Source organism: Semicossyphus pulcher, unplaced genomic scaffold (assembly GCF_022749685.1).
Source record: "Semicossyphus pulcher isolate SPU_LCO1_2020_fin unplaced genomic scaffold, fSemPul1.0.p SCAF_1, whole genome shotgun sequence".
In the NCBI taxonomy this organism is placed as follows: domain Eukaryota; kingdom Metazoa; phylum Chordata; class Actinopteri; order Labriformes; family Labridae; genus Semicossyphus; species Semicossyphus pulcher.
This window is the reverse complement of record NW_027211603.1, coordinates 31,318,416-31,340,684: the sequence shown is the minus strand read 5'-3', so window position 1 is coordinate 31,340,684 and position 22,269 is coordinate 31,318,416. Positions and strand designations below refer to the sequence as shown.

At 41.5% G+C, this 22,269-nt stretch overlaps 2 protein-coding genes across 5 annotated transcripts; one reads left to right on the top strand and one right to left on the bottom strand.

Moving 5' to 3' along the window:
* Positions 1-1,471: 1,471 nt before the first annotated feature.
* Positions 1,472-12,674, top strand: slc7a6os (solute carrier family 7 member 6 opposite strand). Of its 4 annotated transcripts, none has more exons than XR_011308312.1 (6): positions 1,472-1,707; positions 6,048-6,377; positions 9,025-9,231; positions 9,657-9,789; positions 10,808-11,012; positions 12,258-12,674. XR_011308312.1 is itself a non-coding variant. In XM_069663887.1 (5 exons), the coding sequence occupies exons 1-5, from the start codon at positions 1,519-1,521 to the stop codon at positions 10,939-10,941; spliced, it is 990 nt and encodes a 329-aa protein (XP_069519988.1). In that variant the 5' UTR covers positions 1,472-1,518; the 3' UTR covers positions 10,942-12,674. The 4 variants fall into 4 exon arrangements, 2 of the variants coding, with proteins under 2 accessions (XP_069519988.1, XP_069519972.1); XR_011308311.1 differs by having other exon boundaries at positions 10,808-11,016; XM_069663887.1 differs by having other exon boundaries at positions 9,028-9,231; positions 10,808-12,674.
* Positions 12,675-14,179: 1,505 nt separating this feature from the next.
* Positions 14,180-19,115, bottom strand: slc7a6 (solute carrier family 7 member 6). Its single transcript, XM_069680316.1, has 9 exons — positions 18,626-19,115; positions 17,544-17,669; positions 16,978-17,122; positions 16,767-16,890; positions 16,583-16,686; positions 16,357-16,453; positions 16,046-16,195; positions 14,419-14,602; positions 14,180-14,328 (listed from the first exon to the last, which is right to left on the bottom strand). Exons 1-9 carry the CDS (start codon positions 19,113-19,115, stop codon positions 14,261-14,263), a joined length of 1,488 nt encoding a protein of 495 aa, XP_069536417.1. The 3' UTR covers positions 14,180-14,260.
* Between the last annotated feature and the right edge of the window lie 3,154 nt (positions 19,116-22,269).

Genomic DNA, 22,269 nt, shown 5'->3' with positions numbered 1-22,269 from the left:
AACAAGTCTCCTAATGTCTGGGCGTAAGCCTTCAATGAAAAAAAGTTTCTCTTGTTGATCGTAGGGGCTGTCATTGTTTGGATCTGCTGTATCAAACCACTATGGACTCTGAAGACGTTTGCAAGTCTAAGGTTGTAGTCCGTAACACTCTCTGCAGGCTTTTATACACAATCTCTCACTACTCCCCAGTCCATTTGTCTTGCATAGTAATCATCCAATCTCTAAATCAAACCTGTGACTGCCACTCTATATGGTGAGTTATCAGCCCAGTCATATGGAATATCTTTTTCAAGCCAATTTCTTTCAACAGCCCCCCATTTTAATTGTATCTTCGTGACTACAGGTCTCTTTATTTTTCCTGTAGTTGGACAATGTTGCCTTATCAGTTCCAACAGCTTGGCCCCAAACTCAGCTCCTTCAATTTCAGAAGGGTTAGGAATTCTTTCCATGACATCTCTCAAATCAGAGGCTGTCCATGGCCGAAACACATACATTGTCCCTGCAGCTCTTGGATTTGCTACTTCAACCATAGGCATTGTTGGGTAGATGTCATGTTGTCCAGCTGCGGTAGTTGGATCATTCAGTCCAGGCAGAGGGAGTTACGGAGACAGCCTGCCAGATGCCTCAGGTTGGGCTGCCACGGGTGGTACATCAAGGTGTGCTGCAATGGGAGGCACATAGGGAGGAGGTCATACTTCCCAGAGGCAGTCCAGATCCTGGTCAACTTTTCCTGTAGAGATCTTAGCTAACTGTGTTTTAATTCTACCTTTGCTATTTTTCTGTGTGTCTTTGATCAGTGCTTCAGTATTCAACATACTGAAAGCCTTCCAGCCTACATCCTTTTCTTTTTTTTTTCAACATACTCTAACTGCTGTCTTGAACTTTGAATATTACTGGTTCTGGGAAAGTCAGGTATCGATAACTTTCTGTTCCTTCCATTCAGTCTCTGCGTCTTTGTCTCTGCCTGTTTGTTGGGGTGACAGAGGAGAATGCCCGATATCTTCAGTGACCACCTGTCATGCTCAGTGTGTATTTTATGATGTTATATTTTTCTGTTCAGAAAAATGGTTTTCATTGTTTGTTCTGTTTTTGTACTTTAATAAAGATTTACATTTAATACAAAAAATACATATTTGGGTGTAAAAACTTTCAACTGTTATAGTTAGTATTTGGGTGTAATAAACCTTTAAACTGTTGTTATAATTACTATTTGGGTGGAATAAACCTTTAAACTGTTGTTAGTATTACTATTTGGGTGTAATAAACCTTTAAAACTATAAGTTGTTCGACAAAAAAGTGGTATTTGGGCGGAAAACGGCATTAGTTGCTTTTTACAGTCGTACAATAGGTGGCACTGTCGCAAAAATACAAGGGTCCTCGAAACGCGGTCCCAGAATTGCGGTCCTGAATCTGCAGCCTCCGGCCCTGCAGACACGGAAATAAAGGCGGAGTGAGCACTCTTTCATTTTCCTCCTCTCTCTGCCAGACGGAGCAGACTGACTCAGACAGAGGGATAACATGGATCCAAACACGACAATTCTGCGAGTCAAGAGAAAAAGGGGGACCGACCCTGCTGATGCTTTGTTGCTGGCATGTAAACGTATCCGTCCAGAGACGTCCCAGAGCTCAGGAGATACGGTGCCGGAGCCCAATGAGGCCGAGGTGGAAAACTCTGTCTTCAAACTCGTGGCCACAGTAGCGACACAGGTGAGAGGCCCGCTGCTACAGCGCGGCTAGCTGGCCGTAACAGCTACGCAGTTAGCAGAGGAAACGACAGATAACCTCCGCTTTGCAAATCGGTACAAACGCAACGATTCATTAAAGGTGGCTGGCTGATATAAAGTTGAACTTAACTACAAAAATTATGTCAGTGATTGGAGAACAAGCCGCCTAGTATGCTAGTTGTTGTTAGCTTAGCTCTCGCTAGGCAGCGATGTTAGCAAACATTAGCCGTGCTAATTGAATTAGCTCGCCCAGGCGTCAGCTCATTTCTTGATCTTGAATGTAGTGGTGACGTATTTGTAGGCCTCGAACTTGACTTGAATCTTAGCCGTATTGGCTTTAATATTAGGAAGTATTTGAAAACGTAATGTGAATCATTTAAGTCTTATATCCAGTCTATGGTGTCTTTCATCACGCTAGCTAATTAGCGTAGCTGTCGATTTAGTTATGTGAATGTATGCATAATATGAATAATAATTAAACTAGTTCAACTATTTTGTTTAACTTTTTTTCCAAAAAATTTGACAGATTTCAATCTGCCTTTGAAGGTAATCGTTACTGTTAATGTTTCTCCTGTAACATTTTGAGAAGGCATTTTGTCATACAGTGTGAATGAAAAGAATGAATGGTGTGATACATTTACATCTAACATGGTATTTGTGTAATTTCTTTCAATATCTATGCATCAGGAAAATCTAAGATAATTGACTTTATTAATCCTTAAGGAAATCGTAGTGTCAGATAGCTCCAAAAATACAGTACAAATTAGAGAAATGCAGAAAACAACTGAAATATAAGTGAAAATTAGGGATGCACAATATTATCTGCATGTTATCGGTATCGGCAGAATGCTATGACATTAACTCGGCGTGAGTGTGCACATTCACTGCATGCACCATGCCTCTTCTGTCAGGCGTGAAGAAGGGGGCAAGAAGTCTGCGGTATGACAGTTTTTCAAAGTTTCCCAAATGATCTGCAAGGTTGCTATTTATGGCGTAGGGACAAGGACAAAATTAAGACTATTGAAAAGCCGAAGGAGGCTATATCCTTGCCCAAGCCAGCTACTGATCTGGCCAATGATAAGCCAGAGCAGGTAACTTAGAGGCCGGCGGTGGTAAATGAGAAGCCACCTATTCATTCAACCAAATCATGCGTCTAACATAGCAACCCATTGTATCGGCTACTGGCTAGCCTGGTCATTAGCTTCCCAGTCTGGCGACTAGCACGCCGAAACTAGCAACCCAATGGATCAGTAACTGGATAGGCTGGTCATTAGCTTCCAAGGCTGTTTGTGCACATGCACGTTCTAAGCAGCAATACCGTACATAAATTGTCAGTAAAGGAAAGAGGAAATACTTACTTTGTTGGGAACAAATGAACTAATTACAAGAATCTAGATAAATCCAAAGTGTGTCCAGTTGGTGGTGGTAACACGGGGCATTAGGCTCCTATACACCAGTAAAATACACTCAAGGAAAATGACCAGTCAAATCAATAACCAGTGTAGCTAGCTTTGGCGTGCTAGTTGCCAGCCTCGGAGGCCAATGACCAGCTTATCCAGTCACCGATCCATTGGGCTGCTAGCTTCGGCGTGCTTGTTGCCAGCCTGGGAAGCTAATGACCAGCCTAGCCAGTAGCCGATCTAATGGATTGCTATATTAGGCGCATGACTTGCCGCCCTGGTCGAATGAATAGGCGGATTCTCTTTGACCACCGCCGGCCTCTCAGTTACCTGCGCGGGCTTATCATTGGCCAGATCAGTAGCTGGCTTCGGCAAGGATATAGCCTCCTTCAGCCTCTCAATAGTCTTAATTTTGTCCTTCTCCCTGCACCATATTTTTTTGCAATGGTTGCTCAGCATCGTTCATGCGAGGAGGGGCCAAATCTCATCAGCCAAGCCTGTCTAAGTTGTATTAATATTAGTTTTATTAGAAAGAAAATGTTACATACAAATAAATGTGGCATTTTGTACATTACATTAAGTTTAAGTAATTTCCTTGTATTTCCCAGTAAAGTGTACATTTTAAAATCCCTGTACAGTGTTTCTGCTACATACATTTTGCAGCGATGGCCCGCCGCTGCAAAATTATTGCCGCTGCTGTTTCAGATTTCTATAAAGTGTCCCGAAGTTGCAATTAAACGACGGAGATGTCCGCTCCAAATAAACAATTTTTCACCCACTATCCTTGTTGAGGAAGAGCACTGAAACAGTGACAGGAGTCACAGGACATTAATCACACGTGAAGTCATGGCAACCAAATAAACAACAGTGGGACCGCTTTACTCCTCACACAGTGTTCTGACAGCAAAACAGGGTCTGACTTTGGACGCTCTCAGTCCGCCCACAAACATGTGGTTCTGTTACGCAATTTAAACAATCACATGTGTATCTACGTATGTCCCTATTGTAAATTCATTGATTGTCGCTGTTTATAAAGCTTATAAAAGGTGCAGATGTCATTTGGCAACGATCAATCGATCGTAACGATCACTACGTCATTAATCACGTCCCTTGTGCACACACAGCTCGTGCTGTTTTGAATTGCGAGAGAAAGTCAACAAAGCAGACAGAGAGACAGACAGAAAGAGGGGGGTGGGGCCAGCAGCTGGGCAGAGAGCAGAGGTGCAGGTGTGTTTGGGGACTGAAGCAAAGTGATCGGATTAAAGTAGATTGTGAATTAAAACTTAATAAGGTGAAGAAGAGCGTCCAATTAAAGTGTGGAAGTCTACACGTGACGCAGACACTACTGTATTATGTTATTTCTGCATCTGCCAGTGGGCCCCTAAAAAAAGAGTAGGCATCATATCAATTCCACTTCAGGGGAGACTTAATGCTCTCTGCAATTCGGTGAAAATAAATGTGCCTAATATATTGGTATCGAAATTGGCAAAAATGCTTGGAAAATATCAGCATATCAGCAAAAAATCCTATATCGTGCATAGGGATGGGTATCGTTAGGATTTTACCGATACTTATCGATACTCTTATCGATGCTGCTCTCCATCATTTGGTGCAAAAAACAAAGACATGTCTTTGTTTGGGTGTCTTATAATGTGCCTCTGGAAGGGGGGTTGTAACTGGCATTAAGGGCTGTGGTCATCTCCCTACAGTAACAACAGTTAACATTAAGCGTAAATATAGTAACAGTAACGATCATGAGCAATACGAAAATAGTTTTCTGACTGTCATGGCAACTCATAATTCACACTTCGGCGAGCTATCAGCTACCCCTGACCTAAACCAACTGAACTCTTTTACAATCATTTTTTTTATGAATGATATTTTGTTTAGAACAGTTCTCTATTTAAAGAAGGTTAAACCTTATTTCCTCATTGGAAAGGTGCTTTATTCTCCACACTATTGTAGTTTTTTCACAAACAATCAGCTCATTTTGCTTCTCTTGAGTTATTTTTCCCCCACTCACCTTCACCTGCTGCACGTCTCTTTCTTTTAAGAATGAGTTGCCCAAATAACACAACTAGCGTTTTGAGTTTTTACCCGGATTCTCGTTTTCACAGCAGCAGGTGAGCCGCGTGTGAAGGAGGCTCGTCTTTAAAGACATTGCATGTGGAAACGATCAAAACGTGTGGTTCTGAATGACACCGGCACTAGACAGCTGCACTTATAATCTTTTAACACAGCACCATAACAAGGTCCATATTTAACAGGAGATGTCGTATCCATAATCAATGCATTTACAGTAGGGACGCATCAGGGGACGTTTGCGTCTGTCTCATAAGCATGTGTAGATACGCTGCACGCAACAGGAGGGAGCTGATGTATCTAGCAAACATCAGTGACTGGATAACTACAGGCTTATTTATTAGAACCATGCGTGTTAACTGCATTTTTCATTTGGCTAATCCCATCTGCAACATTGCCATCGGAGCCACCAGGACTCAGAGGCTGCGGTGGGAATGTACTTGCATTAACTCGAGCAACGGTGTTGGCATTAGCCTCGAGACCACAACAATGCAACCTTGTCTGATGCCGGCGGCTTTGTCATCACTCAGCCATGTTGGAATGAAACAATTGAATGAAAACGACATTAATAAGACAAAATGTTAACGGAAAATACAGATAGGAGCACCGTTTGTCCATGAGCTTATTGGTACTGTCGGTGCTGACTAATTAAGTACCAGAACAAAGACCGGATCTCTATGCCCATCCCTAATCGTGCATCTCTAGTGAAAATATAAAATGTAAAGTGTATGGGTTAACCAGGAAAGTATTATTGCACATAATGAACATTAATAGTGTTAAATATATTCTCATTTTGTCGAAAGAGCCAAATATATTCTCACCTGTGTCATCTCATCTCCAGGATGCTCCTGTTCAAACGCAGGTCCGACAAGCTCTGGCTCGGCCTCGCCTGGCCCACGCACTGCGCCCCTCTGCTGCCAGCTCACAGCGGATAGTTGGGGACCTTCGGAGCACAAAGTGGAGCACCCGGAGGGAGGAACGCTACAGAATACTGTCTAGCCATCGCACAGGGCTGTCAAGCCCAGCTGAACAACAAAACCCCCACACAGATGCTCCTGAGGGCACAGAGGAGGCTGGGCAAGAGCAGCGCAAATCTTTGGGTCTTGGTGAAATCCAGGTGGTTGATCTCTTACATGAAGATGAAGACGAACCAGACAAGTCCTCCGGCAAGGTGAGTTGAGCATCAGTTTAGCTGGTTAGAGATGAGTGATATTAGGATTTTGTCTGCATCAATGATAGTACTATCAGTTGCAGTACTACATATTGAAATTGATACATTTATAAAATATATACAAGGCCAATTGACAGTTATCCATAATTTTAGCGAAACGTGAAAATGGCGATGGTGAAAATGAAATACCCTTAAAAACCATCAATTGAGAAAACTGTGAAAAACAGGAACCTGGCAGAGATCATTAAAAGCCTAAAATGTGGTCAGATTTTACTTCAGTCAACAATAGTTCTTACAAGACATGCTTGAATAGCAGGTGGTCAGCATGATCGATTCTGCCTCTAACATGTGACATTGCCCACAGTCAGGTTCTAGTCCTAGCTGTATGGAGCGCCTAAGGCTGATATCACATTGTTATTAACGAGCCGAAAAGAAATCAGGTTACCCTTTTAGCAGGCTTTACCTGCTTTGCATGAAACTGGGCATTTTTTGTAGAGTGAGCCTAACCCGCCCCCGCCTCAGCAAGCAAAAGGAACCAATTACCAATATTGATGATACTGGGCACAGTAATGAATAATTAATCATAACAAATTAATTAATTGTATTCTCCATGACAAATTTCAACCTGTTGTATTCCAAATATCGATCCCTGAGTTTTGCGATGTTGTATAAACATTGGAGGGTATTGTTTACTTTTTCTTTAACATGTTTGGACCGCTGCATGTGTAAGACGTACTGTATTTTTGCTGTGAAGCAGACAGCTGTGCCACTCTAATGAGGTTCTGGTGTGATCGCCTTTCTTCCATGAGCCACCTTATACAGCCTCAAACTACAGCGTCTTCATGGACACTCTATACTGTGTACGCATAACAATAGATCCAATGCTCTTCTTTTGGTCATTTCTCCATGTTTCTGTGTTGAAAATGGTAAATGCTGTCACTTAGCCAATTCCTGATGCCTTGTGTTAAATGTATTTGACCAATCAGAGGCCGTGTTACTGATGTTTGGGTCAGCACTGATCTCAAAGAGTGTTTGTACAGGGAGATGGTAATCCCCTGTCTATCAGCAATGCTTTTATACCAGCACAGCACCTGAAATAACAAGTAGAACAGTGAAATGTAATAAATGTGTAGATTCTTGAGTAAACTCAAAACAACCTCAAAATCAGGCATTTTAGGCGGCAACAATCCCAGAAATAGCTAGCAAAATCTTGGAGGGACTGTCTGGAGTGTTGCATAACACTATACTAACCATCCTTATCACAGTTGAGGTAATGTACAGCACAGGTACATTGCACTTAGTGAACAATATTTTTTTAATGTTGTCTCCAAAGATTTTCAAAATAAACTATGAATAAATATTAAATGGCTTCTCAGGGTGTTTCCTGGTCTGAATGGGCCTTTTGGGGGTAGCGACGCACGACCACGTAATTGATCCACAATAAATAAAGGCAATAAGGCTGTTAACTTATTTGACAAAAATCGATGCTTTTTCGTGTTATTTCTGATCATTTGGTAAAAATGTCTATTATGCTTGAGTAAATGAGAAAAATTGAATTACAACATTTGAAAAGGGAGAGGGGAGTGGAGTTTGGAGAAGGGACGCAGTGGTGGAAAAGTACATTTACTCAAGTAGCTACTACACTGTTTATTTAATACATTTTATGCAACTTCCTACTTCTACTCGGCAACATCTCAGAGGGAGATGTATTACTTTTTACTTAGTTAGATAACAATAGTAACTTCTATTAATAATTAACTTTCAGACAGGCGCTGGTGCTGTCGCTGACATTTACATGTATGTTTACATGCAGCGGCAGTTTGAGTGGTGACCCGTTTGTCAAGATTGTCAAAGAAGAAACTCTTAATCAAAAACAAAGGCGGGGATGAAGCGCTCCTCAGCAGCCTGCCACAGGTTTCCTGCTGGAGAGAAACTTCACAGGTGATCTGGCGGTCTTCCAAAAAGTTTGCTAGCTTACAATGTCCGCAGAATCAGATTGCAGATTGGGACAATTTTCGGAGTTGCCCTTTCACAATTGTAGTACACAACAGGAGATCGTCGTGTCAGATGCGTTCTCGCTTTATGGAAATACTCTTTCCATAAGGAAAGGCTTTAGGCGAGGGGTGCAGGAGGCAGGACATGATTAAAAAAGTGCATAGCGTTTGTAACTCAGCGCTTTTAATATTTCCATCACAAAATGAGCAGCTTTTATTTTATGGGAGATCACAGGAAGTCCCCTCTCCCATTAGTGCTAGCTTAACAGCGGAGCAATTAGGTTCAGGGAAAAAAATGCAGCGCCTACCGCATGTGTAAAATAAAGCGGCTGTGGATGAGAGGAGATGACTGCCGGAAGTCAAGACGTGTTATTTTAGTTTACATTCTGCTTGTTCAACAGTTTGATAGATTGCATGCAACACATGCAGAGACGATTTGACGTATTTTTTTTGTTTTACATTTTCATTTTGTGTCTTTTTTTTTTTTCATTCTCAATTATGATTTTGCCGCTGGTGATTTCCTTTGGCGCTGGCTTAAACCTCTTTGGGGGGTATAGATATGTGTAGATGCATTGGTAGCATCACAATATAGATAACCTCAGTGATTAAAGTGCAGCAGTAATTTTTTCCTTCTCACACTGTTTTTTGTAAAGAAGCTGGCCACAGACCCAGAGGTGGTCCTGTGTAACAACACCAAGATGCTGCGAGAGCGTCTGAGCATATCTGGAGAGAGACTGGGGGAGGAGCATCGGGAGCCGGACGCCGATTACGTGTACGACCTTTACTACCAGGAGACGGTCACACCGGGCTGGATCCAGGACATCCTCTCTGTCAGGGCCTACGCCGACGAGGGAGAACTGGTGTGTGTGGATGGATGGACGGACAGATGAATGAGTGCTGAACTCTGAGTGAGTGAATGAAGACATGGGTGTAGTAAAGAGTAGACATGGGGAAAACAAGGGGTCTGAGATCACAGCGGTTATGTGTTAACTACCAGGGACTTTTGTATTTTGATATATCCACAAGGGTCAGCTGACATGCAGGTGGTCACGACTGATTCCAGGTCTTTGCCTGCCTTTTTACATTTTGCCCACACTGCCTTGTTATGACTTATTTACTCAAATGTGTTCGCAACTAGGAACTTCAAAAATGTATCTTGCATATTTTCAAGCAGAGGAATGGTTTAATTTAGGGTTATAAATATTATGCAAGTTGAGGACATTGAAACAAATAATGAATGAACAAAAACAAAGCTTAAGGATAAATGGCTTGTTGTTAATCCCAGGTGCCTGACCTCGTGGTCCACGAGGAGGAGGTGTATGAAGATGAGGATGATGAAAACGAAGAAGGCAACTGGAGGAACGACTACCCTGATGAGGGGAGTGATGCAGACAGTGACAGAGAGGAGCGCTATGGTGGTATGTATACAACAAATGTGGTGTCAATTTGCTGCAACCCTACTGCACTTACTCCTTTTAACTATACTTTTCAGAATATACATTCACTGGCCACTTTATTTGGTTCACCTTGCTCATACCGGGTTGGATCCCCTTTTGCCTTCAGAACTGCCTTAATTCTTGGTGGCACAGATTCAACAAGGTGCTGGAAACATTCCACAGAGATTTTGTCCACATTGACATGATGGCATCACGCAGTTGCTGCAGATTTGTCAACTGCACACCCATGATGCGTATCTCCCGTTACACCACATCGTAAAGGTGCTCTATTGGATTGAGATCTGGTGACTGTGGAGGCTTTTAAATACCGTGAACTCGTTGTTGTGTTCAAGAAACCAGTTTGAAATGATGTGAGCTTTGTGACATGGTGCGTTATCCTGCTGGAAGTAGCTTTCAGAAGATGGGGTCATAAAGGGATAGACATGGTCAGTAACAAACGATGCTCAGTTGGTACTACCCAAAGCATGCCAAGAAAATATCCACCACGCCATTACAACACCACCACCAGCAGCCTGAACTGTTGATACAAGGCAGGATGGATCCATACTTTCATGATGTTTACGCCAAGTTCTGACCCTACCATCAGACTGGCCCAACATAAATCGAGACTCATCAGACCAGGCAACCTTTTTCCAATCTTCTGTTGTCCAATTTTGGTGAGCCTGTGCAACGTGTAGCCTCAGTTTCCTGTTCTTAGCTGACAGGAGGCCCCCGGTGTGGTCTTCTCCTGCTGTAGTCCCTCTGCTTCAAGGTTCGACGTGTGACATGGTTGAGATTCTCTTCTGCATACCTCGGTTGTAACGAGTGGTTGTTTGAGTTACTATCAGCTCCAACCAGTCTGGCCACTCTCCTCTGACCTCTGCCATCAACAAGGCATTTTCGCCCAGAGAAATGCACATGATATTATCTAGCACATAAAACAACCAAATGGCCAATAAACACAAATAAAACCTGTATGGTGTCTGTCTCGTGTGTGCAGGTTACTGGGAGGAGGAGCACTCGTACAGCCGGAGGAGCTGGGATCGCTACCAGACGGAGGTGCTGCATGAGCTGAGCTGCCGTGGTGAAGGTGACGATGAGGATGACGAAGGAGATAAATATGATTCCGATTGATCCGTCTCCCACACGTGTCAGTGGATCCAACCCCCTTTTCACAGACAGCACAGAACTCCATAGAACTCTGTGTAGGTGAGAGTGGGGAGGAAACAACTGCTACACTGGCACATAACTGAAGCACAGCTGAAAGATTTAACCCTGCCTAACAGTGTAGCAGTTCATGTGTAGCGCTCATCCAATTTTATTAAAAATCAGTTGAACTGAGTGAGGAACATCCTGATCAAATGTAACACCAGTACTTTAACATCAGAGGACCCCGAGTCGGTTCGCATATTTTACATCAAATCTCTAAACTTGTTTTTTTTTTAAGCTGAGTCATTGTACAAGAAGCAGTGCTAGAACACCGAGGCAGGCTGTAAACATTTGAGTTAACACTTCATTCTTTAAGTTCAGATTTTTCCCCCAGGAGCATAATATCCACAGTCGTCTCCTGCTCTCTAAGATAAACAGACTTAGTGATGAAAACCAGTTTAAACACTGAACAAAGCAGTTGCATGTTAAAATCAGCATTACTTCATCGCTCTTCTTTGGCGGCCACAGGATGTCAGACTGCCTAATGAGCTGCATCCAGCCTCTCTGTAGGTGCTTAGCTTGTTTCTAATACCCCTTTCCCACCGAAATTAGCGTGGTGACGCAGGTTTTTCAGACACAACCGCTAATAAATGCTGATTGTCTCTTTTCCTATTGCCAGTGGAGTATACTCCTTTCGGTTTCTTTTATACTGCGTCACCATATGACGTCACAAACAGTGAAGATCCTTCAGTCAAAGTAAAACACACCAGGTTGTTTAAACCAGTAAAATGCTGAATAAAGCAGTTTTACATTAAAAATCTGCATTTCTCCGATGCTCTTTGGCAATGCTTTGGAGGCTACCAGCCGTGCCTCTGCAAAATTAAGCTCACTAGCTGACTTGAAACCTTCGCCCTGTTAAACTATAAAGTAAGAAACTGCATAGATTTGACTGATATCACATAGAAAGCAGTTAGTTCAAAATGTTTTCATGTCTGGCTGACAAGTTGTGCTTATAGGGAACTCTATTAAAGGTGCAAAAAGCATGTTAAAGAGACCGATTAGGCTCGAGGACTTCGGAGTAATGCTCACCTGGAAGAAAAAGAAACTAACCCTGCATATTAAACTGCCATATTCAATAAGAGTGAAAATGTTTTAAGTGGTTAACAAACACATTCAACAACATGCTCTGAGGTGACTTATGTGCCAGTTCTTGAAAAATGTCAAACTCTTACTCATAGATCAGAAAATTGCATCCATTTATCTGCTTTTTAAAGTGTAATCCCTCCCTCTCTCCTACACAGAGTGAAGGAGTTGGTGCTCTTTCCAGAAGGATCCAGTGTGTCTTTTTTTTTTTTTTTTACTGTGGTGGAGTGAATTTGTGTGTGGGTGTTGTGTTCAAAGTGAATGTGTGTTAGAAATGTTGCATATTAGTGTTATATGCCCGGTATGCTTTGTGCTGTTAACTCTTCTGTTAGTGAGACGTCTTGGGCCGCGTGTGGTTGCATTTTAGGGTGTTTGCATTTTGTGCATGGTAGTGTGTGTAGGTATAACTGTGTGTGTTAAGGTTTTTTGCATAACGTGAGTGTGAAGCATAAGTCTTGTTGTGTGAGTATGTGTGGTTCAGAAATCCCTCTTTTGATTGTTTCTCTTGGATGCTTGTTGAATGAAACCTTTTGTAAATATGTAGATGTGTATAAAAAGAAAGCTTTCAAAATAAACTTCAAACGTGTGTGTTAATTAGTCCTGCATGATAAACACACAAAATGTACACCTCCTAAAAGATCTCCGTAATTCAAGATCCAAAGAAAGTAGGCAATTTATTGATCCACAACTAAAAGGTTTCACAGCTGGAGGAAGGCAAATTAACCAAGCAGAGACAAAATAAGACTCAAAGTGCTTATTATTGCTGCAGGTGGTTGTCAGTTAACTCCTGAGGCAATGCATTTATAGTATAATCTTCTGAGATTGACCAGTTTAGCAGCCGTCGAGGCTTTGACGTGACCCGTCAGTGCAGAACATCATCCTGAGGGACGAGTTGACATGCAGAAAGAGAACTAGACAATGGCACGAGAGCTACACAATTTGGATGATAAATCTTCAAATAGCAGACACAAAGATTCCTTTTCCCTTTTTCTTCCAGAGCCTGGTTGTTCAAAGGTAATCTTATTGGATTAAAGCTATCGGATAAGATCGAATCTTAAACAGGTTGTTCAAAAGGAAAAAAAAGATTATGTAATCGGATAAAATCACGTAATCCAATTTTAGCTCTTTATCCAGATTAAACCTCCAGTTTGGGTTCTTCAAAACTTCTGAGTGGGATAACTTTAATCTAAAAATCTGGATTATCCTGATCCAAGCAGAGGGGAGGATTCAGGCTGGATTACAGGAACAAACTTGTTAGGATAAACAAAACAATTTTTCAAATTATGTTGATAATTTAGAAATTTTTCTTGAATTGATGATTTGCTACAGTGACATATGTGAGGTAGACCTTAAGGTTGTGGAAAAAATAACGTATTTTGTCCCCATAAAATATTTTTACCAAATATCTGTTAATATCAAACATAAAACATCCAAATAAAAGCAACTCTTAGGATCTTTTGTTTTGTGTGGATTTTGGCGCCGCCTGTGGACTAAGTATGTAGCATTAAATCCCATTCATAGCACTGATAATCCGCGTTTGGTAAAAGCCAGTATCTGGATCAGGTTGATCCTATACAGTTTTCTTTGAAGAACCGGGATAAAGTAAGCCGGATTACGTGATCCTGAATAGAAAAAAAGTGGATTTCCAAAACTGGATAATTCTTATCCAGATTAAACCTTTTGAACAACCAGGCCCGTGAATTTAACATGCCAGATAATTAACTCACTCACAGATACTGCACTTAATATTCATCAGTTATAATGGGTTAAACCCCTGTATAGAATTTAACTTGCATCATTATCAGGTCCCTCTGTGCGCAGCTCCTGCTAAATCTCACAGGCACAATTTATTTACATGTCGCATATACAATAAGACATTTAACGGACATTTTATATTACAGGTCATTAAATACGGTGAAGAAATCAAACTGTAACAAAACCCACAAAATTCTGACAGTACTGTATGACTGTAGTTGAATTCCCAGATAAATCTGCACATGAACGTGTGCATCGTGTGGCAGCATTTCAGTGTTGTACACAAGTCAGTGACGGTACAAAAAGAAAGTCAAAACTGTTTTTTTCCTCTGAAAAATCCCTCGTCTGGTCCCCCGGTGACTGACAGCTGTAAAGTTGTAGATACATTTTTCAAGTGTTCTGGATGCTATTCACTTTTGTCCAACTCTGTCAGCACACAGAAGCAGGTGAACTGGGTGAAGTGAGTGAGTGAACCTGCAGGATGAGACAACAACATGTTAGCCTGTTCAGTGTGCGTGGGCAGGTGTCTGTTGCCTTGGGATGCTGGATTTTTGGTTAACTCACGCAGCAGCTTGGTGATGACAGGCGGTCGTTTGGACTCAGGTAGATGGACTCCCAGGAAGAAGACGGGGACCCCTGACAGGGCGATGCCGATGCCGATTAGAGAGTTGATGGTGTCGGTGAAGAGAGGAACCGCTACCAGGAAGATGGTACACAGGCAGAAGATCACCGGGTACAATAAAGTGAGCTGCAGAGAGAGAAATCAGGAGAGGCTGTGAGCTGAAAACACTAATGAAAACTTTTAAAAGATCAGCACACTGTAAAGATTTAAGAGTGTTAGTTCGGTCAGTGCAGGGACATTATACTTACTCCAAAGATAAGTATCTTTATAAGTTGGGACAGCAGGAGGTTTCAATTTACTAAACAACGCAACTTTATATTCTAAAGTTATTGATATTACATTAAATACAGCATAAACAAAATTGCTAAAGCAGGGCGCGGGAAGTATGGTGCTGAGGGTGCTGCAGCACCCCCTAAAATCAGAAGAAATAAAAACCATCAGCTAATAAAAATAAGAAGTAACTTGAGCGTGTGATGAACAATCAATAGCATCTTAATAGTTAATGATACTTCCTGCAGAGTTATGCGATGTGTTTCAGAGAGTTTAGTGTTTTTAACTAAAAATAAGAAAAGACATCGGGACGCTGGTCGTCCTGTCAGACAGAGCGGCAGTGAGTTCACTTTGTGCAGCTTTACACGGACACTGTATAACAGGATGTGTGACGTGGTTATGGCTGTAAATTACACAGTAAAGGAAAGTTACTAAACGTTACTTTCAAATGATGGTTTGGTAGTATCTTAAAAGAATTGACTCCGCAGTGAGGGAGAGAGGGAGGTCTCATTCGAAGCTAAAGAGAGGGAGCATGTGATTATGCACAGGAATGGAGATCATCTTGCCCTAATATTTCTCAGTGTATCAGGGAATTGTGTAATCTCACTGAAGAGTCTGTCTTCCGGTGACAGAATGACACAGTCTCCAGCGTGGTCTGAATTTGCATCGGTCTGTGTATCACTCGTCTCCTGTATGACATGACATCCTCACTTGTGTTTCTTCTTCGTTTGTTTTTTTTTAGTGCTTTGATACATAGTCAAGTTTGATATGTGGCAGAGTAAAACACGCTTGAAAACTGTATAAAATACTGTTGATCTGTATAAGATATAAATGATCTTTGAGATTTCAATTAAAAAAATTGCACAGTATACGCCATACATCATATAGACTGACTTTCTTACAGCACCTCCAGCTATGACTGACTTCCAGTGCCTGCGATTATTGTCCTTTCTTTACCCCAAGTATTATTTAATGATTTACATTTTTAGCTTGTCTCACTGCTAACGATACAGAGCTTAGATACAACCAGACAGCTTAGCCAGAATTAATAACTATTAATAAATTATAACTGATGACAACTAATTAAAGGAGAAAATTGTCCCTTGGACATCTCCTGGTTTTGCCCATTCTACATTCCTACAACACCCAGCGTGCATTGTGGCCCTCCCTCTGAAAGGAACGGCCCAGCGAGAGACGCAGGAGTGAAATACCCCTCCCATACTCCTGAGAATTGGCAGAAAATAGATGAATGAATCGATGGATGGAAAGGGTTACACAGGAGTGTGAAGCAGGTCTTACCTTGAGCGGTCTGGGTCTGTCAGGCTCCTTCCAGCGGAGGTAGATCTGCCCGGCGATGGACAGACCCATGAAGAACCAGTAGCTAAAGCTGTAGTAGTTGATGAGCTGGAAGACATCTTCCACTGTGAGGTAGATCAGTGACATCACACACTGGACGGAGAGCAGAGTGAAGGGAGAGTTAAAACAGTGAGGACAAAACTGTTAAATATTACATGATTGCATTATTTTCATCTCTTTAGTTTCCATCTTTTGACTCTCAACTTCTACTTCATTGTCTATAATTAATGTCTATAAATGATCTAGGTTCATACATTGAAGATCAGAGCAGGGATGGGAGTGAATCTCTCTATGTGGATCATGGACAGGGCGTCTGGGAGGTGACCCTCACGAGAGCCCACAAAGAACAACCTGCACACAATAAACATGCATAAAGCAGATGACATGACCTCTACAAAGCCAGAATGAATTATTTAATATGACCAATGCAGTTTTTTCTTTGTTGCTGAAATCTGGGATTGCATACGTGTGTTTTTCTACCTGGATGCAGCTATAATGGAGGCATTGAGGCCTCCATAGCAGGACAAAGCCACAGCGATGGGGATGGTCCAGCTCATTACACCCAGAGTGTGATCTGCAAACGTCTGAGCAGACAGAGAAACCGTTTTAGCAACTGCAAACTGCAGCTTGTTCTGTCAAAAGGTTTTACAGCTACTTTGCTCACCACTGCCACTGCATCACTGGCCAGTATAGCACTGGCATCCAGGACAGCATAGTAGGCCACATTGGTGAGGATGTAGATGACGGTGACAATGGGCATAGATATGGCAATGGCCAGCGGCAGGTTCCTAGAACAACAACACAACCGTTAGTGTGCTAAGTCAAGTATTCTGACCTTTTTCTGCTCACACAGTAAATGATAAAGTTGAAGGTACCTCTCAGGGTTTCGGATCTCCTCTGTAACAAAGTTGAGGGTGTCCCAGCCGGAATAGGAGAAGAGAGCAGAGTAGAGCGCCAGAGCAATGTCACCAGGCTCTGTAGATGATCCCTGAAAGGATGATTCAAAGTTGGTCGTGTAACCTGAGACGGAGGACAGACAAGTCATCAGTTACATTATTTTACATTCATGAAGAAATATATCCTTGCACTCTCTGTATTTGTGGTCAGTCACAGTTGTGATCAGTGCTTTTTCTTACACTGTTGACGGCAGCTTGGATTTCAATCTTTCTATAGACAGTTTGAGCCATGACAGTATATCAAAAAAGTTGCAATTATGCCAAAAACAAACCTTACGGTGGGTTTTCCCATGAATATTAGCAGTAAATACAGTTATGTCAGCAAATATTTCACTAAAGATAAACATACGAACACTGATCACAGTGAAGCTAGATGTAAGAGGATGGGCTTACTCGTCGATCAGAAAACATGTTTGTGTGATGTAGTGCTTTCTAAAATGAATCCAACTGTGTGAAGAGGGGAGCGCTGTGGTGACCACACTCACCCTGGCACAGCTTGACGATCCCAGTGATTATGATGACGATGAGGGCCGCCACCTTAGCGTAGGTAAAAATGTCTTGCACACGGGTGCCCCACTTCACATAGGCAGAGTTGATGAATGTCAGTAAGCCTAAAGAGGGGAGAGATTTCATGATGTTTTAAAGGATTTTTGAGACAGTACAGATTTTAGAGGAAAGGATGTCATTGATTCCCAATACAGGGGCCAATATAGTAGATGTTTGAGCTGGACGTAAAATAGACCTTTTCTATTTGGACTGTGTACTTGTTTACACTGACAAGGGATGCATGATATTGGATTTTTTGCTGATTTCGACACTTATATATTAGGCACATGTTTATTTCCACATAATTGCAGAGAACATCAAGTCTCCCCTGTAGTGGAATTGATATCATGCCTACTCTTATTGTAGTGGCCCACTAGCAGTTGCAGAAATAACTTTGTTTTTTAAAATGTACACATTCACTGTCAATATAAGAAAAGTACTTAAACTTATCTATCTGTATGTAACATTTTCTTGTAAATAAAACTGTAATATTCATACAAATTAGACAGGCTTGGATGATGCTCTCCAAATAGGGCAAATTTGACCTATTTCACAGAACAAATACATGAAATAAAATCAACCTTGCTGTCCGTTTTGGAAACATACCGCAGACATCATGCACTCTTCTTCAGGCTTGATGGAAGAGGCGAGGTGCATGTAGTGAGAGCACACTCGCGCCAAGTTAATGTCGTAGCCTTACGCCAAGCTTTTTTAGGGAATCACTGAGCATTTAGGCAGAATTAAAGCGATGTCTTATATGCCAATGCCTATATGTCGTTATTGCAGATGCAGATAACGTGCCGAAAATATCGTGCATCCCTAACACTGACAATGCAAGATCTCCTTTCACAACGTGTTCTGCTGAACAAACTACTTGATGACATCTTATCTAAATCAATCCAAGTATTGTTTTCTAAATTGTATGTTCTGTTAAAAAGGTTGTGATGTCAGAAAAAACTACCACTATATCTCATATAGGTCGATCAGCAAACACATATGTCAGTCAGGTTCTAGTACTTACATATGCAGGCTGCAGCAATGAGCCTGGATGCTGAATACGGTGGTTCACAAGTTGGAAAGAGTGGCTGCACCAGGTAGTTTGCAAATGTGATGGCGATGACGGCCTGGCTGGTGGGCTCGATAATCAACAAAGATGTCCACAAACGAATAAATGCGATGAAGCCTCCAAACGACTCCAGGATGTAAGCATAGGATGCCCCTGATTTGGTGATGGTGGTGCCTAGCTCAGCGTAGCAGAGGGCACCCACCACTGAGAACAGGCCACCAATGGCCCAGATGAGCAGCGACAGCCCGTAGGAAGCGCTGTACATCAGCACGCCCTTGGGGGAGACGAAGATGCCAGAGCCGATCATGTTTCCTACGATCAGGCTGACGCCGTTGAGCAGCGAGATCTCTTTCTTCAGCTGCATGCTCTCTTTGGGTGGCTCCGAAAGATGGGACGAGTGTCCAGCACTGCCGTTCATCTTCTTGGATTCTTCATGGTCGGCCATGGTGCCTTCGTCTCAGGGGTGAACCAGAAGGAACCAAGGACCGGCTGTAGACACTACAGGCCCCTGTCCCTCTATGGAAACAACCTGTCCAAGAGAATCAGATGTCATCTATGGTGAAGTAAAAGAGGAGCTGAATGCCAGATGTTGAGTCAGAAAAGAGTGGTATTTAATCTATAGAGTGTATATAAAGTTGCATGAGGCCACCATGATGAGACCTATTGGTTTATGGACTACTGCTGCCACGAACACAAGCAAATGAACCCTTCCACCATATGTTTTTCTGTTGATAACAAACCAATCAATGACTCAACAACCACACTACTGTTAGCTTAAATCTCATTACTCAACAACAGACACACAAATATCAAAGAAGAACTTTTTGTCCTCCACACCTTCCCAAGCTTAACTTAGAGAAACAGCTAAAGCTGCATGTGGTGTGTGTCTCTATCCGAGTGTGTGAACTTGTGTGTGTCGACCTGTGAAATATCGAGCATTATACAATCCTGAAGAAGATGTAACATAGGTGTGATGTACAGTACACCCTGTGATACTTCATGTTCATGTGTTATAATGCTCGAAATACATTCATTAAGGTTATCATTTTGTGACCCCTGAGCAATAATCTGTCACTTAAATGTTTCATTGAGATCAGTGACTGCTTGATACACCTAAGATCTGCTTAAATCACCTTAAGATCAGACAATTTTCCTAACAGCTGCTCTTGGAAGGCTGCGAAGGTCTCAAAGGTCTAAGGTGCTTTTCGTGTGTAAGTGACGTTGGAGGTTTGAATTGACCCAGCACTCCCAGGCTATCGGTGGTTTCTTTCTAAGGCTTAGAATAGTCAAAATAACCCTGAAAAACAAGCAGGAGCTGAGCTGAAACAATCAATTTATTAAAACGCCAAACTTTCAGGATATCTTTGGACCTTTTTCTAAACTGTTGTTGGAACAAAACAAGCTGTTGTATTATTTAGTTACCTTTTTTGGAAATTGTTACACATACATTTAACTATTTTTTTTTTACATTTACAAATAGACTGAACCTTTTATAATTACTTGGGATAATCTGCACATTAACCAAAAAATAATCAATACAAAAAATGATTAGTTGCAACCTTACATTGATCCCTTTATATATAACTCAGCTAGTGTAAGTGTGGGTCGTAGAGCATAGGCAATATGTTTTTGTCTGGGAAAATTAGATCATTGTCAGTTCTAGCTGCAAGCCATTTGACAGTTGTTTTTAACCAGAGACAGAGTGAGAGACGAGCTGCGACAGGCAAACATGTCACAGAGCTCCTGATATTGACATCTGGGTTTCTATTACTTTTTTTCCTCAAATCTGGGACAGTGACACAACTAACTCCTCCTGCCTGTTAAATGATCAGTAATGATGAGTAATCTCTTTTGGTCTCTAGCTCTGGTGACCTCAACCTCTTTTTTTACAAAAGTTGTAAGACCGGACCTGAAGGGATCAGTCTATTTACTGATACGTTGTTAGATATATATTGGGAGAGCCATGTATGCCACATTAAAATAAACATGATCATGAACAAAGCGTTACAAAGCATCCTAATCAGCGATTTAACCGGCAACAAGCTTCAATAAATTACTTAACATCACTTCCACAGAAGACTTTCAAAATAAAGGCACGTTTTACACCCGTCGAAACTTGAGTAAAATTTATTTTTTTCTCTTTCTTTCTTTGTATTTTCCAGAATATTTAAAGGAAAGTATATTTGAATAGACCCACATATTTCACATATCGGCTTTCTGGACAACAGGGTAAATGGAGATTAAACGGGGTAAACTTGAAAGGGGACCCCCGTTCAACAGATAACGTTAGCTTTCAAGCAATAATAACAAAACAGAATAGGAAAAAAAAAAATAGAATCGTCTATTAGCTATAATCATATCTCTATAGATAAGTCAAATAAAAGGCTAAATGAGTTCTCACATTGGAGCTACTTAATTGTTGCACTTATCTGCTGCTTAACTGCTGATCGGGCTTTAATCCTATTGAGCCAACCCAAACTAAAATGTCCGTGTTTAACTCGCCTAAATTAAAATACGACAGCTTTTTTCACAATTTATAAAAAATAAGAAGTAAAAATCTATTTTCGGATTTTATTTTGAAAATTAACCTCCTAACATTCGGTACCATCTTGGCTATGTGCGGTTAGCTTCCCTCAGTAAATACTAACAATACAGACCCGACGTCCCTTTTGTCCCGCTGCTGTGTCTTAATTCAGATTTATCTACTAATAATGAATAATGAATAATAATAAAAGACTGTTCCTCAGGTAATTTCCCAGTCTTACCTGTTCCGCTTTTCCCCTGTCTGTGTGGTTTTGACAGCCAGCCAACACGATATCCGTTCACAAACGCATCAGCAGCACCAGTCAACAACTGGCTGCTCAGAAGTGACGTCACGTGACGCTGCTGTATTGCACGAGCATCGTACACATATACGTGTTAGGCCTATTTTCAGGACACACACATACATTTCCTTTTTTAAAAAAAATTTCATGATACTACACCGTTAATTAACCGTTATTCAACCTGGACTAACGCTAATTAAGAAAATCTTCTTGACATTTTTTTGGTAAAGTGAAAAAAACAAGAGGTACAAATTCACTAAACACTCTGTAGGTCAACACTGAATAATGATTTTTTCATCATTATATCGTTTCTATTGGCTGATAAACCATTTGCTCTATATTCTTTATATTTGACATAAACAGGCCCATGAGACTGCTATTAAGCCTGGTGCTGCCAGTGTGTGAAGAATAGGCATGTAATTAGAGCAGTCCTGCTAGGAGCATGGGGCAGAGGGGATGAGCCCCACTGAACAGTATGTGCCATTACCATGTCAGTGACGTGTCAGGGATGCACACACACACTAAAATTGGCAAGGGAATTACATTTTTAGGGTGACAGAATTAAGACTTTTCTTTCCCCTTATTTTCCTCGATGTAAAGCACAGCACCTGGATCCAAGGTCAGGAGACATGTTTGCAACAAAACAATACAAGCAGAATTACTTTTTAGGTAAAATGGTGTAGGAGACTGAGATCCCCCTTTTGTGTAACAGTACACCTCTTGCTCTGGTCTGAGGCCATCTTTATCACACTTTGACCAGGCCTGTTTGTATCG

Coding starts and splice junctions, on each gene's coding strand:
- slc7a6os (XM_069663871.1), top strand. CDS start 1,519: ATGGATCCAAACACGACAATTCTGCGAGTCAAGAGAAAAAGGGGGACC. Junction 6,378..9,024: donor CAGACAAGTCCTCCGGCAAG/GTGAGTTGAGCA, acceptor TTTTTTGTAAAG/AAGCTGGCCACAGACCCAGA. Junction 9,790..10,807: donor CAGAGAGGAGCGCTATGGTG/GTATGTATACAA, acceptor TCGTGTGTGCAG/GTTACTGGGAGGAGGAGCAC.
- slc7a6 (XM_069680316.1), bottom strand. CDS start 19,115: ATGGCCGACCATGAAGAATCCAAGAAGATGAACGGCAGTGCTGGACAC. Junction 16,891..16,977: donor GAGATCCGAAACCCTGAGAG/GTACCTTCAACT, acceptor TTGTTGTTCTAG/GAACCTGCCGCTGGCCATTG. Junction 14,603..16,045: donor ACAGACCCAGACCGCTCAAG/GTAAGACCTGCT, acceptor CTCTCTCTGCAG/CTCACTTTATTGTACCCGGT.